General features: G+C 36.1%; 1 protein-coding gene across 5 annotated transcripts in view; it reads right to left on the bottom strand.

Moving 5' to 3' along the window:
* Positions 1–19735, bottom strand: part of MATN2 (matrilin 2) — a 69895-nt gene that overhangs the window by 10342 nt on the left and 39818 nt on the right. For 3 of the 5 annotated variants that reach the window (XM_058833241.1, XM_058833237.1, XM_058833240.1), the window contains exons 7-22: positions 16437–16559; positions 12430–12552; positions 10111–10233; positions 9098–9220; positions 8809–8931; positions 8313–8435; positions 8103–8225; positions 7771–7893; positions 4515–4637; positions 4298–4420; positions 4082–4204; positions 3792–3914; positions 3465–3587; positions 3203–3325; positions 2915–3037; positions 542–955 (exon numbers count right to left, since the gene is read on the bottom strand). In XM_058833241.1, coding sequence (XP_058689224.1) covers positions 542–955; positions 2915–3037; positions 3203–3325; positions 3465–3587; positions 3792–3914; positions 4082–4204; positions 4298–4420; positions 4515–4637; positions 7771–7893; positions 8103–8225; positions 8313–8435; positions 8809–8931; positions 9098–9220; positions 10111–10233; positions 12430–12552; positions 16437–16559 — 2259 coding nt within the window. The remainder of the gene's footprint in view (positions 1–541; positions 956–2914; positions 3038–3202; positions 3326–3464; positions 3588–3791; positions 3915–4081; positions 4205–4297; positions 4421–4514; positions 4638–7770; positions 7894–8102; positions 8226–8312; positions 8436–8808; positions 8932–9097; positions 9221–10110; positions 10234–12429; positions 12553–16436; positions 16560–19735) is intronic. The other 2 variants (XM_058833238.1, XM_058833239.1) reach the window with 2 other exon arrangements.

Genomic DNA, 19735 nt, shown 5'->3' with positions numbered 1-19735 from the left:
GAGTACTATAGCTATATTCTCTGAAAAAGAGTCATCTTCCTTCCTGAACACACTTAGCACTATAAAACTGGTTAAAAAATAAAGAATATACCCTGTAAACAAAAATATAGCAAATTACTACCATAGTATTTCTCACATGAATAGGTCACTGTATTTTGAAGAGACAGCTTGGGGTTTCTTTTATTGTTTTCCTAGAATTTTTGATGAAGTTCCCAGTGTTCCCTGTATCGAATGATCCCTGTACAGTGATCTCTGTATCGAATGTCCACCCTTAGAGGTAAGTTCAGGGCACTCAGGACATGCCAGGTGGGTGACACCACTACCTGTAGTGAGACACTCCCCATGGGTCCTGCTCTGGGGATGATGCACACGCCTGGCAGCAGAGGCCCTTGTGAACACAAAGATCTGATGTGCAGGACAGTGGTCACTGTGCTGGCCAGGCTGCTTTGGCAAACACTCTCAATGAGCACACCCAGACTGTTACTACATCTTTAACAATATTTGCCTTTTAGAATGAGCCATCAAAACCATCTCCACTTACCACGCTGCTTTGCTCTGGTAGCCCACTCAGACACTTCATCCTGGGCCCGTCCATCAGTAAACACAATGGCGATTCGAGGGACATTTGCTGAAGATGGTCTTGCTCCTTCTGTCTCTGTGAAGCTTCTCTCAGACATTTGCCTCAGTGCCAGTCCTGTCATGGAACCTCGGCCCATGTATTTCATTTGTGATACAGCTTTCTTCATGTCTTTGGCTGAGCTGAACTGCCTTAATGTAAACTCTGTACGAACCTCAGTGGAATACTGAAGCAAACCAACTCGAGCAGCTTTGGGTGAAATCTCAAGTGTATCCAAGATTCCTGAGACAAATTGTTTTACAATTTCAAAATTATCCTCTCCAAGACTTTTTGATCCATCAATCACAAACACCAGGTCAATTGGGCCTTCAGTGCATCCTGTGAAATGAGGAGCAGAGCGTACAGATCAAGAAAAAGCTCCACAAGGCTGGGAATGGAGCCAGGTATCCTGGCAAAAACTCAGGGATCATCTGAAGTACCCTGTTCCTGGCTTGTCCTACTGTGCCATTGTGTTTGAAGATGTGTACAGTCTGTCACAAAAGCTAAGAGTGGGCCTATGACTGAGAATTTAACAAAATTATAACTACGGTGCATATTTACTGAGACATAATCTGCTTTGCAGAATACTACAACTCTTAAAAAATGCAGAAACAATCAGCAAATGTTAAGAATTACTCTTAAATGGAGAGAACTCAAGAACATATTTAGAACACAGACAGAGTTGCCATAATTTTCTTCCAGAGTAGAATGCTAACTTTGCATTTGTCAAATTTGTCAGCAAACAGAGAGACGTGGAAGAGAATCATTGAAGCTGCATTTGTGTTGCAGGAGTTATAGAATAGTTTTAAAACTATTTAATTATTGAGAGAATCAGAATTGGCTAGATAAGGGCTTTTTTGCTTTTGAGTGTCTACCAATTTTGTAACTAGAAGACTTATGTATTGCTGCAATTAATCTTTTCTGGTTTACCCATTAGAGCTGGGAGTTTGTCAGAAGACAGGCGAATTTGTAAAATTTGTATTTCCCATACTTTTTGGCAAATGCATATACAAAAATCAAAGTAGTTTGTAGGCACTGGGCATCAATAATGAGGTAAGGGAATTTAGAGACTGGAGAATGTCTTCCAAGCTGCAGACTGCTTCTGCCAGGTGGGTTGTTTTGGTATGTTTGGTTTTTTTTTATTGTGGGAAGGAATTGCCTTCAGCAGGCAGAGATTAGTGTGCTTTGTGCAAAGGATAGCTGCAGATGTGCTCAGCTCCTATTGGGTCAATGTAGCTTCCAGGGCAAATACGCCATACTAAGGAATGTAAGAGCTTCTTACATAGTCTGGACCAAATAAACTTTGACCTCCACTCATCTCTGATCTTTGTACAGGGAGAATTCTGTAGCACTACACAAAAGAGAATCATGCAGCAGAAATTACTCTGCAGAAATTACTAGAGATGCTTGTTACCAAGTCAATGTACAAATAAGGGGTTTTCAGCTTTAAAGCCTGGACTTTCCTTCTTAGAAAATATTTTATTTTAAAACTGCTCAAGAATTCTTTTTTGCAGTCAACTGAGAAAAAGACACCTCACATATACTAAGGTGATGAAAATGTAATGAATATATATATATATATCAGAACCACTCAATACTACTGCATAAGTCAAGAAAGGGCAGCAGTTCATGGTGCATGGTGTCAATTAGGATTGAGAACAGCCAGAACTTGTTACTGTTCTTTTGGTAATCACAGTCTCCTCAACTAAGGCATCCATTTTTGGCAGAATAAATATTTTTACTGAGTTCCAATAGAATTTCTCCTCCAAGTATTAAGAGACAATGAGATAAAAGCATGTCATGTTGGAAGATAAGCAAATAAAATTAATGGTATTTTAAAATATAGTACATAAAGATAAAAGACCCACAGTATATGAACTCGATTAAAATGCACATTCCTTGATAGTAATATTCCCCTTTGGCTTTCTCCTGATGTTTCAAAAGAATTATTGTTGTACTCGATGCTATACTAAAACAACTCTTCCAATACAGATTTTTGCTAGGAGAGCATCAAGTTAGTTGTTTGAGACATTTTCTGCCACACACATTATGCCCTGGGCTTTCAAATATTGTATGTTTGAAATGAGAGGTTGTGGCAGTGTTCAAAGCCAAGCTGGATTGGAGACACCTGGTCTAGTAGAAGGTGTCCTTGCCATCAGCAGGGCGATGGAACTAAGTGATATTTAATAAGTTTCCTTCCAACCTGGACTATTCTATGATTCTATAATTTTTTTGAAGTGAGATCAATTAATTTTAGAAATAAAAGAAACAAATGCTTTCTAAATAAAATATACTTACTTCTGCATGTTTTCTGATCCTCTTTTAGTACATATCCCTCCTGGCATTTGCAGATATAGGAATCATCATTATTAACACAAGCATATTCACAACCATGATCAACTGATTTACAGACATCTTTACCTAGGAAAAATTGAAGTATTTATCTGTATTCAATGTAACATTTTATAAATCCAAAGACTCCAAACATGATATCTGAAGAACATGTGACAAAGGAGTAGAACATTTTTGCTCATTTATGTAGCAATGCCAGAAAAGAGAGGCTGACAGACATAATGAATTACTTACTTCGACATGTTTTCCCATCTTGTCGCAGGACAAAGCCCTCATGGCACTGACAGCTGTATGAGTTGTTATTATTAATGCACACATGTTCACAGCCATGGTCAATGGATTTACACAGGTCTTTATCTGAGAATTGTTAAGAGAATCCCCTTATTAGACCACTTTGCAAATACAAAACTGCCATGAACAAGCTTTGAGAGAAATTAAATCTGTTGTTTCTTTAAGACTGAAAAACATATTCCCCATAAAAGTTTCAGCTACTCACTCCTGCATGTTTTCCTGTCTCGCCTCAATATAAATCCCTTATGACACTGACACACGTATGAATCGCCAGTTGGAACACAGAGATGTTCACAACCATGGGTGACTGTTTTGCAGACATTTTTACCTTGGAATAATGAAAATTGTATTTAGCACAGTTTGTTAAGTAAATAAATTCCACGAAATATAAAAGATCTGGCTATAATTTTCCATGAAGGACCTCACTTACATGAAGCTGATTCTATAATAAAGACACAAATAACACACTACTGTTGCATAGTGTGTTTCATTAACAGATCAGGAAGTACAAAATGAAGATTAAATAACTTACTCCTGCAAGATTTTCCATCTTCCCTCAGCATGAAGTCTTCATGACACTTGCAGACATAGGAATCATCAGTATTAACACAAATATGATCACAGCCATGGTCAACTGAGTTGCAAACATCTTTATCTGAGAAAAGCGGATGGGGTTTGTGAGGTGAGGCTTGTGAGGGAGAGATGATATCTTTTTTAACCAGCCCAAATAGTTGGAAATCACAAACATACACATGTGCACTCACACCCACAACACTTGAAAGCCTCAAATAAAAACATACTTTTATAGCTCAGGCTACTCACATCTACAGGTCTTTCCATCTTCCTTCAGTATGAATTTTTCATGACACTGGCAGATGTAGGAATCTTCAGTATTCACACAAACTTGTTCACAGCCATGGTCAACTGAGTTGCAAACGTCCTGGTCTGCAAACAGGAGAGTTGGTAGTCAGCACACATCAGCAGAGGCCTTCATTATTGTATGTGTAATTCATCCAATAAAGCTCTTGTGCTGCTTACTTCTGCAGGTTTTCCCATCTTCTCTCAGTTGGAAGCCATCATGGCATTTGCAGGTATATGAATCACCAGAATTAACACAAACATGTTCACAGCCATGGTTGACTGATTTGCAAAGATCTGCATCTGAAAACAGGTAACAGCTTTTGCTGGTTAGCACATTTCTACACAAGCACAAGCTGCAGATAAGAAGTATGTTGATAAATATCAGTCCACTTACTTCTGCAAGTTTTTCCATCTTCTCTTAGCAGGAATCCCTCCTGGCACTTACAAACAAATGAATCACCAGCACTAGCACACACATGTTCACAGCCATGGTTGACTGATTTGCAAATATCCTTGCCTGGGAATAGTTAGATAATATTTACGTGGCTTGTTAGTTAAAATTTTTATAAATACAAAGACTGGGGGGGTTAATCCCATGAGCAAAAAAGATGGAAGCTTGCATACTGAAAGCAAATCTCTCGCTAGTTAAATGATGGACATCTTATCTTAGATTATCTAGTCTTTATCATCTGACAGAACTTCATGCTTTGGATGACCTCCAACTGAAAAGAAACCATTTTAGGATTAATCTGACTAGATTAAGGAGGAGGAGGAGGATTTTACATTAAAAGCACTAAGAGTGAAAGAAGGGAATAATTTAGTATAGTCATTTAGCACAAATTTACGCTGGTAAAAACAAAACTACGAAAAACAACACAGAACATGCTTTAAAACCATAATTCTTAACATTCTTATATCAGTGCCAAAAATCTGCATAAACAAAACCTGAAAAATAGGAACTACTTATTTAAGACGATAAACAAAATCTAGCTGGATTGCTGCAAATTGATGTGAGGACTTGTATGACTGCAATGTTAAACCAGTTGGTTAAAACCTCTTCAAAAGGATAGATGGGAAGAAAGCGCAGAAGAAAGTGGAGCCATCTATCAGCATTCCCTTTTTCTTCTTCATGCAACACAAAAGAAAATACCAGTTTCTAATGGAGAACTACCTTTACACTAGAAGTTGCCTCCTGAGAGCCAAGTTCAACTTGACTCTTGAGGTTTATAATTTAAGAACTTCAACCTGAGCCAAATTTCATCAGGGTCTCCTGCTACCAAAACAAAAAATTCCAAAAACTACTACATAAGACAAAAATCTAACTGAAAAATAATTATACTTAAGACATGGCAATTTAATCTAGATCCTGTCATAGTGGATAAGGGAGAAATTAAAACGTAAGTAAAAATTAGCATCATTATACACAGCTGTGCACAACTCAGAAACATTTGCTTAAATGTTAAACAGAATAAAATACAAACCAGCAGCAGACATGGCTATTACTTCAGATGGATGAATTTTACATAGCTGAAAGTAAGTATGAGCCAGACTACTTTGGGATACAGGGGGGAAATAATAATAGTAATAAAAATCATCAATGATTACACTATTTATTTATTTTACTAGACATGCCCCAAAAATGTAGTCTCTATCTAAAAAGAATGCCAGGCTAGTTAAAAAATCTAGAAATTGAAGTTGAAAACAGATATAAGATTTGAAAAAGACTGAAAGAAACATTCACAGTACTTACTGAATGTGAAAAAATTAGGAATTTGAAAACACTTGAAATAAGAAGATAAAGGACAAGGGGGTACACAGCCAACCAAACAAAGGGTAGTATGACTACGTTATTTAAATGCTTTTAGGAACAAAAAGCATTCTACCAATGTATTATTAACTGATTGACAGAAAGGTAGAACTGCTAATCTTAATGCAGAAATAGAGAATGTTTTAGTGTATTCAGATGTGAACCTATGAAATAGATTACTGATGATCTCGTTGGAGTGAAGAGTTTCACATGTGTGAAGTAGATCACACAGCATCTACTGAACACACACACACACACACACACACATATTTTTGAATCAGTAACTCCAGATAATTTGCAGCAGAGAGCTGCAAAAGAGGTTTCTGAAGAGTACCTTGGATGCTTAGTGTTAATTTTCAGTAACTCCTAGAACTCTGAGGAAGCCCCAAAACACTGAGCTGTCTCTGTTCCCAGTGTATGCACACACACTAAAAAACGTACTATGGTTCCAATGTTTAAAAAGATGAGTGGTTCACTGTAAGCCTGTCAGCTTGACATTGATCTGAATTAAAATAATGCAACAGATAATGTGGAACTTGAGTCATAGTAAAATCAAAGAAAGGACTAATATCAATCAACTTGGTGTTATGGAAAAATAAATTCTGGAAAAACTAAATAAATGTCTTTCTTAATTGATGATGGGGCTGGTTCTGAAAGCTTATGCTTTCAGAAGGATTCAATGTAGAAGGATTCAATTCAGAAGGACAATGCAGGATTCAAAAAGGCAGCAGTCTTGGTATTATTTTGATTAAGGAAACAGACTACAGAATCAACAATTAACACTGCCTAGAAAGGGCTTCAGAACTAATTGTAGATGAGCAACTATCAAATAGCTTTCTTTCTAAGAATTTGCCTTGCTTCTCTACTACTTAATATTTTTATGGACAGCCCAGAATAAAACATAAATAATGTTTTACACAATTACTGATTATTTTATTTTAAGCAAAATAAACTGTAACAAAATTTGTACCTTACTCCACTTCTGAGAGAATAGCAAATAAATATAAAACAGCTGCTGATATAAGCTAACATTAATATTTTTGGATAACAGCAAATCATATGTATCTTAGAATAGGCAGAATTAAGGATTATACATTTAGAAACAAAGAATGAAGGCTGTACTTACAGGACATGTAATACTGAGACTCTTAAATAACTTTTGATTACGGTAGATAACTAATTGAACACAAGTACTAGCAGAATGTTTTGGTCAGAGACTAAAACTATTTTTTGTCAAAAAGAAAAAAAGATTAAACAAAAAATAAATTATAAAAAAAAGATAGGTAGATTGAAATAAGAATTAGATGGCTTATTGTTCCTCTGCCCTGGAGCCTGCTTTGTTTTCTATTAGAAGACTTTCTTTCACTGTGGTGCATCCACAAGGATGTTGATAAACAGCAGAAGTTTTAGGGAGCAAGAAGAAAGTTATAAAAAAATTAGAAAACATAAAAAGCCCAAAGGAGTTTAATTTACTTATAATTTACAAAAGAACATGATAAGAGGTTACAGAACAAGTGAAGTCATGATCTGCATGAATATAAACAGAAGAACACAGTGGTAATTAGAACTTTAAGCCATTACAGTGAAATGCAGCAACATGCTATGCTCAAGATTAAAACTCAATATACTTAATCTGGAAATAAAGTTAACATTTTAAAACCTACATTCAAACCTTAAAATTGTATGATTTTTCTGAAATGTAGCTTTTGTTCAAACAATCTTTAATTCATACAAGTCTTATGATCTATAGAGAAAAATATTCCATTCTGGCTATTATGAACCAGTGAATAATATTCTAACAAGACAAAAATTACATTTCTTCTCGTGTTATTTAACTACTTACTTCGGCATGTTTTCCCATCTTGCCTTAGTACAAATCCATCATGGCATTGGCAAGTGTATGAATCATCATTATTAACACAAAGATGTTCACAGCCATGACTGACTGATTTGCAGATGTCTTTATCTAGGAATAATTTAGATTTTATTTACTAAAGTTTGATGAAAATGAACATTTCCAAAACTTTAAAGACTAACAGTAGTAATCTCATAATAAATAAAGAATTTATTCTCCTTTTTGCAAGGAAAAATCTCCTATAAGAACTGCCTCTAAATAATATGTTTCTTCTGTAGATGTCTGAATATAAAATACATAGTAACATTAAAATAACTTACTTTTACATGTTTTCTTATCGTCCCTCAATACAAAACCCTCATAGCACTGGCAAAGGTATGAACTGTCAGTATTCACACAAATATGCTCACAGCCATGATCAACAGAATTGCAAACATCTTTATCTGTTAAAAAATAAGATTGCCGTATTTAAAATATATCTACAAATGTGCAGATTATAAAGAAAATCTGCTAAAGAGAAGTATACTTACTTCTACATGTTCTTCCATCTTCCCTTAGTGCAAATCCCTCATAACACTGGCAGATGTAGGACTCATCAGCATTAACACAAACATGTTCACAGCCATGGTGAACTGAACTGCAAACATCTTTATCTAAGAACAGTTGATGATATTTGGTTAAAACACATCTACAGCACATGTATCATGCAGGGAGAAGTTAACAGCTTTCATTAGGTCTACTGATACCACTGGAATCAATAGGTTAAATTTTAGGCAGCAAATACTTTTAACTCTTGGTACCAGAACATTTTTGAGTATTTTCTGTTTCCAGTCTGTCAGTTGATCTATTAAAATACACTATTTTTGCCACAGAGTCTCTTACAAGCATTGGAAGGTCTAAATATATTCCTATATCAAACATATGAAGATGACTACTTTATTGTGACACTAAATTGTATTTGTTCGAATGCTTCTCAGATCTACATACTGTAAATAAAATTCTATGAGTAATTCTCAGAGTACTTACTTCTGCATGTTTTCCCATCTTCTCTCAGCAGAAAACCCTCATGACACTTGCAAACATAGGAGTCATCTTCGTTAACACAAATATGCTCACAGCCATGGCTGACTGATTTGCAGATGTCCTGTCCTGGGAATGATTGATTTAAATGTATGTTTTGAATGAAAACATGTTAGAGAAATGTAGCTATCAAAAGGAAGTCTGTTACTTCTTTTCCAGTAAGAAGTGAAAAATACCCCTTTTCTTCCTTGCCTGATGTACATGCAAAAGTGTTCAATAGATACCAGTCACTCACTTCTGCAGGTCTTGCCATCTTCTCTCAGTATGAATCCCTCACGACACTTGCAGATGTAGGAATTGTCAGCATTAACACAAACGTGCTCACAGCCATGGTTGACTGACTTGCAGATATTTTTACCTGGGAATAATTTAATATATAAAAAATTCTGTTACTTAAGGGCAGTATGTTCAAAGTTAACTTGCTTTTAGTGTATCCTAACTTTCTGAGACAGGCATAATTTGTCTCTGTTTGCACAGAATAACAAAAGAGTGTGATGTTGTGAAACACCAGCTAAGAATAAGAAGCTTTTCATTCACCATGGTAATATCTGGATGCCTTTAATTTTTTTTTTCTGTAAACACATTTTAACAGCAAATGTTAATACTAGATATTATGGGGATTGCAGTACAAAATACTGAATGTCCGTGAGTTTTTCCAAGACTTACCCATGATTCTTTTGATCATGGTGATTTATGCTATAAAACTTGAGAAAAGTTGAGAAAAAATTGCTATTAGTCTTTTTTCTTGATATCTGCCACTCGTAACAGTGTAATGTAGTCAAATTTGTAACACAATTATGACATTTCTGTTGCCATCATCCTTATCCTATGCTGGACAAAATGAACCTTCCATTTATAATGTTACAAGCTTCATGCTGGGTAAGACTTTATAAACTTCATATATTTTTGTCTTGAAATTTTAGAAGAAAATCAAAGTTGTCCCAGCTCTGGATAGTTTTGGATCCACAGCTATCCAATTTCAAGGCTACTTTTTAAATAGCACAGATGTTTAGGGTGTGATTCAGGTGCCCAAAAGTATGCATTCAGTACTATTTTAGATACCTTAGCATATCCTAGATATCAGCATACTGCTGGCAAATACGACACCAAAGGGGAAATTTGGCCTCTTGAAAGTCTTGAACATATAAAATTGCATTTGCCTGCAACATTTAGGCAGTAACAATCTTACCTTACAGATTTCTTCTATGTGTGTCATATTAGACTCTGAGTTGCTGAATAATAACTTACGTTTACATGTTTTCCCATCGTTACGAAGCCTGTATCCTTCAAAACACTGACAAGTATAAGATCTGTCACCATTTACACACAAATGTTCACAGCCATGATCACTTAGAGCACAATGGTCAACTCCTGTAGGAGCAATCAAAATCATAAAAAAATTTAACCAATAATGACTCAATTTTTTTTCATCTTAGTATTTGCATTCTGTATAAACAAGTAAATATAAATATCTTTAACTGCTTAAACAATAATTCAGTTTCTCATCTGGTTATAAAGCTTCAATAAAATGTAAGGGATCCTAGTGAGGTCGTAGAGGTCCTATTTTTAATTTTTTTCTTTAAGCAGAGTTGAGACATCATACCTTTCTGTGCTCAACATAGCTAAACAGAATCCATGTCTGAATTGGATTAAAGTGTATTAAAACAAAACAAAATACTCTGGCAATGATTTTATACAAGACACTGGCAAAGACACAAAAGCTACCTTGGGAACATTCTTTAAATAGTCTCTAAATGGCCTGAAGTGAAGGTGGCAGTTCCCAGAACTCATTTGTGGACCTGACCCAGTTCCTGTGGCAGCAAGAAGAAAACTTCTCAGATGTCAGTGGGACTTGGCTTGGACTATTCAAGATTTTACAAAGACTTGCAAATGACAAGTACTGTCAAATATGGTCCACTTTTCATCTCAAATTTCCCAAGTGTTTCTCTTCTGTCATATAAAGACATAGGGCTCCTGAGACTTTGCAAGCAGGACTTGCTACTATTGGCTACAACACATTTTTTTGTAATGAGTTGTCAGAGTACAGATTTGGTCACAGTTCAGGTGTTCCCATAGCTTTCTTAGGATCCTTGAGCCAGTGTATATAATACTAGAATGTCCCAGATGTTTTCTCACTAGGACTGGTATATGTTAAATGCTAATCCCTTCCATTCAACTTATCATTCAGGAAATTGCAAAGTTCCGAAACTCTCTTCGTGGTAGCCCGAAAATGTTCATGAGGTTTCAACATCTGATCTAGAGCTCAGGAATAGGACAAATCTTTCCCAAATATATATGAGGACAGGGTTATGAGAAGAGGAGCTATTAAAAAAAAGCTCAGTTTCACTGCACTCAGCACCATTTTCAAAGAATCACAGAACATCCTGATTTAGAAGGGACTTACTAGGACCAATCAAAGTCCTACTACTGGCCTTGCACAGGACAACCCCGAAACTCACACCATCTGCCTGAGAATGGTGTCCAAATGCTTCTTGAACTCTGCTGCTTATGGGTTTCCAAGTACAGCCTGGAGGAAAATAACTCAGGAATGAAAAATCATCTCTTGTTACTACTAAGGAAAAGGGATTTTCCATTTGCAAGTTGATTAAATGCCATTATATTTGGCTGTTTCCAGATTGTCAGTAGTACTATGGATAAATATCTAAAAAAATTGTTTTTAGTAGACTCTACTGTTGTTACATGTACACTAATTATACTTCTGTGTTACTGTCTGCGCCTTTCTAGAGTGCTGCAATGGCAGACAGAAGCAAAGTCTGTCAAGGTATCAGATGGGGCTAAAAAGATTAGTATGGAGATAAACAAGGATAAATACAAAGGCAAATTGCCTTTGCTGATTTTCCTCACTTCTCTCTAGATAATTTTTGTGACTGAGGACTTGCAGTTTGAGTTTTCTTAAAACTTTGTGCCTGAAAGCAAGAAAAAGGCTGAACTCTGGAGCTGCTCCAACATTCTACAAGCTTGAAAAATAATGTACCTCAAAATCTGGAAAAAGTGGACAGAACACTCTGACCAAAGAGGTCTATAGAAAGTCAACAGGTAAAATGTATTCATATTCTTCTTCTGGCCCTTTGTATACATTATTTTTCCAGTGAAGGAGGCAATTCAACTGTTTGTGAAGTTGTATCAACCCTCAATGATCATTAGATTTATAAAGAGCGGAGAGCTGCCAGGACAACTGCTCACTTACAAGGATTCCAGTTCTTCTCCTGCCCCATGTAAGGTGGGGCACTTTGCCCTGGGGACACTGCTGTCTAGATGACCTGTCAGACACATCTGTCATGTGCCTGAGAAACTGTCCTCAACACCTGGGGATGAATAGGTCTTCAGAACCTTTTCTGAATATGTGAGGACTAACAGTTATCTTGACATGTATTCTTTCATGAATACTTTTTCTGTTTCTGCTTTCAAATAATTACTAAAGTATTACTGAAATGCAGACTGTAAGAATAATTTGAAGGGCAGTCCTTTTCCCTGTATGAAAACAGAAACCTTTCCCAAGGGAGCTGAAATAAAGGATGTTCTTGAAATAAAGGATGCAAGACTCACGTGTGCAGGTTTTTAGGTCCTCATTGATGACAAATCCTTCAGAGCACTGACAGACATAGGAGTCACCTGTATTTAGGCACAGTTGCTCACAGCCATGATTGCTTTCAGCACAGTGGTCCACTCCTATTGATTTGTGTTAATGATTAAAGAAATCACATTGGTGTTTTTGATACATAAATTATGACACTGTAGTTAGTACATGTTGCCCTTGTAGAGCAAGAGATCAGTATTGCTTTTTATTTACGCAAGTATCCCCACCTGCTTGAGTAACCTGAGTTAATTAACACCTAAGTGAAATTAATACAACAACCCCACTTGGCATATAGAAAACTTGGTGAAGTGCAGATTTCCTTTGAAATGTGCATTGGACTAACACAAAGTGGAGAGAAGGGAGAATCCTTAAGCCCAGTCTGGTCTCACCCATAGAATCATGCTTCCCTTCTTTAAAAAGCAGGACTCTCACTTCCGTTCACCATTAAATTTTTGCATTACTCACTCAAATATGAGTATTAGTAATTTTTTAATAGAAATTATGGCTTCCAGATTGTTTCAGAAAGATTAAATTCTTTTTTCAACAGGATGAGAAATCACCAGTTTAAAACTTTAACCTGCCAAAGGGTTCAAGTAGTTAAAGCCTCGTGGAGGACAGATAGAAATGACAAGTGTGAGAGTGTCTTAACATGTTCCATTTCTTTGATTTTCCTATACCTATTCCAAGTAAGATAAAATGGAATATGTCTTTTAAGTCTTGTATGCAACTAGTTGTGTGAAAGACAAAAGGTGGGGGAAGGGAGAGAGGTGTGAACTAGTTTTAAAAAAATACATTTCCTCACAATGGACAGCAAAGCTGTGAGATACGTGCACTTGCACATGTACTGTGGAATTTGCTGACTCTGTGAGTATAGGAAAAGGACATTTTTAGGAAAAAAGCTTTGAACTTCCTCACTGTGTTTTACTGCTGATTTGTTAATGGCTAGTTTTCGTTCTATAGCCCAAATCATTTTATCTTAACTTGATCAAAAGTAGTGGAGTTCCCTCAGACACAAACACAGTCTCGCATGTCTCCTTTGCAAATCATTTACAGATGTGAGCAGACATGTCTGCAGCAATTTGTTTACATTAAAAAAAATAAAAATCTGTACTTAACGTTAAATCACTTATTCTAAATATTTCTGTTTATTGGTTTATTTAACTAAGCAACGAGTTTGGAGTAATTAGTCCACATTTACCATTATAGACAGGGAGACAACGTCGGTTTGAACAAATGAAGCTGAGGTGTCAGTTTTTACTAGCTAAAGCAAGTTCCAGCTGGAACCTTCTCCTTTTTCCAAGAGTTCACATCATCATGAAGAGGCTTGTGTAACTTTTCAGAGCACACAAAAAATGTGGAAACAAAAAAAAAGAAAATACCCGTATTCTCTGTGAAAAATTACATCTGTTTGGCTCCATCTTTTCAATACAAACACCCACACCAACATGAATTTTTAATGTTTAAATATTTGGAGCTCTCATGCAGAATTTTGTAGCACACTCTTTCAAAGAGTGCAATAATCACAAGTAAAGGTGCTATTTACCAGGCTTTGGAAATCATTATAACTGTAAATTTTATAATCATATGTGCTTTATTGCATGTGTAAGAAAAAATACAAGCAGGGGAAAGGACTGGGGGAGGTTCACAATTTTTACAAAGAAGGAATGTCTTACAATATATTAATTTTTAGAAATTCAACTTGAGATAGTTTAAAACTATAATTGTCAAAATGTTGCAACTCATCTAGGTTACCTTAAATATGGCTTTACCACATTTTATTTAAAAATTATTATTCCCTGTCCTACCAAGTTTTTTAAAAATTTCAGTGACTGAGTATTCCCTTGGAAATGTACGTTGTAAGTCCATCGGGAAAAAATGCTGCCAATATTTTAGGTGAAATGTAAAATGGCTCTCTGCAATAAAACTATCTTCTAAAACTGGGTGATGCCAAGTGGGCAGTGCTGTTGGGTTTTCTGGGGCAACACCAATCCTTCATTTCACAACATTCTTCTGAAAAAGGACACTTCATTGAACAGATCACTGAAGCGGTAAACATACAGAAGAGATGGGTCTCTTCATATCCCCACATATCAGCATACAGCAGCATGAGGTGTGCAGGTTACACAGCCCATAGCAATGAAAAGGATGTTCAGTAGCAAGCACTCCTTCATGTTAGACAGTGCTTTTAAGTGAAATGCCTGAACACATTTCCTCAGTTATTTGGACTGGAGAAAGTGATGCTTTAGCTCTCTATAGACCAGGGATTTCATTATAGCATTACTTCACTAGGCCTGGCTTGTGGTGGACTTTGCAGTAACATAGGTTTGCATGACTCAGAAATATCTCAAAAGGGACCAGGAATGTTTTTTCACTCTGTTCACACCTCTGCCTTGCAGCAAACTAGTCACTGCAGTTCATGAGACACACTCATTGCTGCACGTATCACCATGGTGCTCTTGGGTGTATCTGGGATGACATTTGCACACAAACGACTCTTCCATGTTAACACATTCAAGTTCACAGTCGTGCTGACCTAAAGTACAGAAGTTGACTCCCATGGAGAGAAAAACTGAAGCCAGCCATAAGGCCTTCTAAAGTAAAACAGCTTAGAAAAACTCACTTTTCTTAAACAATACTGGATTTTGTGCTTTGGACACCTACTAAAGCTGACAGTGAGAGGAAGATCTGAGAGCAGACTGCAAACACTCAGCTGTGTATAAGGCTTCGCTTTGATCCCCACAGATCTCCTGTAGTCATCAGAAGTCACACATGGTGGTCACAGAGAAACATCTACTGCGTATCACACTCACCTATTGTCCCTGATTTCTAAAAAAAGCATATATGCAAACATTCTGCTTTATTTTACAAGCTTAGCTAACATGACCCTTGTTAAAGCAAGATTTGGAATAGGAGCCTAATCCTGGAAACATCACCAGATCTGCAGCCAAATCCAAAACCTCATAAGGAAAAGTACTCCAAGTGGGAATTACAATTTGCCTTTAATTTGCAATTGCATTCTTGGCAATAAATATTTTATACAATGCTGTTCTTTTGCTCACCAAGGCTATTGAATCTATAAAAACCTGAATGTATTAAATAGCATATAGATAATAAAAAGTAGAACAGCATGGATTACTGCAAAAACATCACTGTGCAGACAAAAATGCTTTTGTATCTTTGAGACTGAACAAAAATACAGTTTCAAAACCAGATACATTTTATGAGTTTCTAGAAATAGAATTACACTGCTCCAAACAAGTTTATTATTCATAAACTATCAGTAACACAATTTTCTCCCCCTAACAACTCAGTCACGAGATCAGCTATTTAATTTTGCTGAATATATTCTCCCTAAACTTTAACACACTACATTATAAATCTTCTGTGGTTTCAGGCCTTCACTCAAGAAGAGCTAAAACATTAAGTCTTTCTAAAGTAAATAGCATGAGTGATTGGTTTATAACATTGATATTGCTCATGCTGCTTTTACAATATTTTTAGGAAACTGTGAAGTTTCATATGTGACCCTAAGTTGATTTTGAGAGCTGTGTTGTCTGTTCAGTACATTTCCAAGCTGATGAAATGTATCTGTCCTTGGCTAAACCAACTGGGTAAAACAAGGTGATTTTTTATTTATTTTTTTTTTAATTTCAAAGCTGCTTGTGTCTTTACAAGCCAAGGCCAGAAAGTTTCAAATAAGTAATGAACTTTCTTTAAAGTAAATTTGGTTCCTATATTAGTCCTCAGGTTTTCATAAAAGTCTTCCAAAATGTCTAATATACAAAGTAATCTACAAAACAGAGAAATGTATATTTTCCCAGCATGATTCATTCAGTTAAAATTCAAGTTTATAAAGAAACATTTGTTTCAACCTTAATTACAGAGAAAACTTCCATCCTTTCAGAAGGGAAACAATTCACAGCAGGTTCAAGAAATAAAAGCAGATGAACTTTATTATGTCCAAAGGATTACTCACTTTTGCATGTTTTCTTATCTGGATTAAGTATAAACCCTTCTTGGCATTGACAAAAATAGGAATCATCTGTATTAACACATTCCTGTTCACAACCATGGTCCTGAAGAGAACAATAGTCTGGTTCTAAACAACAAAAACATTTCTGTCAGTGAGTAATAAAATTTCTCAGAAATAAGCTAGGTAAAAATTAGTTGGTTTGTTTCCTTTTGCCTTTTTTTCCCTTAGGCACCATTTTGGTGTTTTACCATATTGTTTCGAACCATGAAAATAAAATGTTTCTTTTTTTCCAAATATCTGCTATACTGATGTACAGCTGGCATATTAGACTTATTAATTAATATTTAATTAATTAATAATTAATATTAATTAGACTTATTAGAGAACAGAAACAGTTCATGCAGTAGAGAAGTTAGAATCTTAAATATTTCTTAACATTTTGCAGCAAAACTTTATACATTGCCTCATGAAAATTACCTCTATTCACTCAGAGCATGTTAGACATGATGTGCAATAAACACACAAACACGCTTTTGAATGCTGTTCATTAGATCACAGCAGGACAAACAGGTCATCAGGAGTGTGGACGTTTTTAACAGCTCTGAGTGCTTGCTTCACAATTCTTCCATTTGAAATGCCCATGGAAGAGAAGATGGGCAGTCTAGAAACAGCTACCACTCATGGAAAAAGTACCTTAGAAAGGAAAGCAATTGTGCACTGAGCACTGAGATATTTCCCATATGGAGTTTATCATTATTGGTGAAGTCAATGAACCTGACACTCACTTGGATGCAGTGTCTGCCCATCACTTAGTTTTGTGTTGGTGTAGTTAATTTATATTAGTGAAAAATACTGCTAATCCCTCAGCACTGCTAAAAGTAGATAAACAGGTCACAAATTACATGAATCATGCTTCAAAAAATATCCAGGCACTTTTGAACACCTCATTATAAAACCTGAAAACTCAGGGGGCTTTATTATTCCCTGAAGCTAATTAATTATTATTCCCAGAGGTGATTTGCTTTCAGAGGCATGGACAGTTCCTTCTTTGGATTTCTGGCAGGTTAATGGAATCGAGTCTTTATATATGATGAAAGCCCCTCGTGGTAATAAACCACTTGTATTTTAAGAATAATCCAAGTGGAATATGACTTTCTTAGAAAACTAGGAAGGACTATGCTATAATTTATGAACACCACTCTGTATATTAATTAACATTGATAACATTAATTAACATTTCCTTAACCAAAGCTTTTTTCTGACAGCATATGCACATACATATACATATATATATATATATATATATATATATATAACATGGAGATATCTGTTTAGTAAAATAAAAATTAGAAAATATATTTTCTTCAAGAGGGCACTGAAAAGATAGAACCCATAAAGCCACATGTGTACACCAGAGGAATACAGCTGTATGCTTTCTGGAGCTACTCAGTGCTGTGGGGCATTTACCTGCTCAAATCCTTGCTCACTCAAGAGTGCAGGAGAGACTTTTCCTGGATAACTGATTCTGGAGATGACCAAAAGGGTTGAAAAATATGTATTATCTTTGTTCAAACCTTGAGGCTATTCTGTTTGGGACACTGAAGACACATTTCACAAGGCTTCATTAACAGCCCAGATTAAGGATGTTAACAGAGCCTTGCCCAATTACAAATTACATGAATACAGAACTCAAATGAGCCTTTAATAAAGAACAGCAGTTGAGGCTCAGCAATGCCCAGTACAAGCAGAAGCTGCCATCTGTCCTCTTGAGGACAGCGAGAGTGGCAGGAGTCTCCTTAATAGTAGCTTGAATGTGCTCCACCTGCCTCACTGATAAAGCAAATTTGCTGTGCTCTTCCAGCCATAGAGCATTCTGATGGTATTGGCAAGATTGCCTTCATGAGCACTACTCCTTGTGTTTCATTCTAAGAACTTTGGAGTAGTTCCCAGAGAAAACATTTGTTAGATATGCATGACCATACTGACAACACTTATATTTCCAAACATTTCTTTGTAGCCATGAGCATAAAGGCTTACTTTCTATTTTTGTAAGGGAAGTCAGGATTCTGAGACAATCATGAGATCTCAGGAGTGGGTGCCTCAAGACTACTTGCTGATGGAGAGAACTGGTCTGGCATGGTTGTGAGTCTTGACTAGTTGGCCATCATCCCTGAGACTCAGTACATGAGTCAAATATGTAGAAATTTATGTTAAAAGTTTGAAAGTCACATTTTAAATCCAGTGATCTGTAGTTTGTTTGCATTGTTTATGCAGACTCAAACACAGTGTGATTCATAACTAGGGGACACTTTTGCTCTGAAGAGCTCTCATGTTGCCTTGACTTTTGCAGCATTAAGAGCTACAGTTCTTTCACTCATGCTTTGATTTATCAGCAAGGCTCAGAGGATATAAAGTGTTAGGAATAGTGGCTTAGCAAGTCTTTTTTGTGCTTACTTATGCCCAATATAAGCAACAGATAGAGGACAGAGACAGGTCAAACCTGAAATACTACTTTCCCAAAATATTCTCTCAAATGTCAACATTCTGTGAATCATCAGTTTAAACATGTAAAAATAATGCATACCACTGGGCCATAAACTAAAAACCAGTCAAGGCAATACAAAATGTTTATGCACTTTTAAGGACTTTCTTCGGTTCAAAGTGGAGGAGAAAACACTGCTTAAAATCCGCATTTGTAAATCAAATAAATTAATAAAAACCTGTGCTTAGGCAGTGGAAAGCACACTAATATTTCAAATATATATATGAATGTGGAAGTATATGTGGAAGTACAATTAGCCAGCCCTTAGCTGACAGATACTTGATGAATGGGAATGTTAATACAATTTACAAATGATGTTAATCACTACAAATACTCTGGCCCTCGAGAAGCAGAAATTTCATCTCCCCTGACTCTGATAATCTAAAAATTATGTGTCCAGTCTGGCAAGTCATCCAGACCCCCTATATATTCAAGGAAAATACAGGCATTCCACAAATTTGTGCCAGAACTGGGAGCAATCATCTTTGAGAGTGTATATCTCTTTCCCTTGATGGAAAGAACACATGTACAGCCTGGATTACATGTTTTCTTCCTAAATGTTAAATTTAAGTGGAATAGATATCAAGCATAATACACAATATAGATACAGTCTATAGGCTAACCAAGTCTCTCACCAGAAGTATTGAAATGCCCCTCAGGCTGGGAAAACACAGAAATGCAGTGCTACATTGATGGATTTTTTGAGAAATAATGTTTGAACATATTGTTCAATTATATGGGCTAAATTCACCACTGGCAG

The sequence above is a fragment of the Poecile atricapillus genome, chromosome 2 (genome assembly GCF_030490865.1).
Source record: "Poecile atricapillus isolate bPoeAtr1 chromosome 2, bPoeAtr1.hap1, whole genome shotgun sequence".
NCBI classification, from domain to species: Eukaryota; Metazoa; Chordata; class Aves; order Passeriformes; family Paridae; genus Poecile; species Poecile atricapillus.
This window is presented reverse-complemented; position numbering and strand designations above follow the sequence as displayed.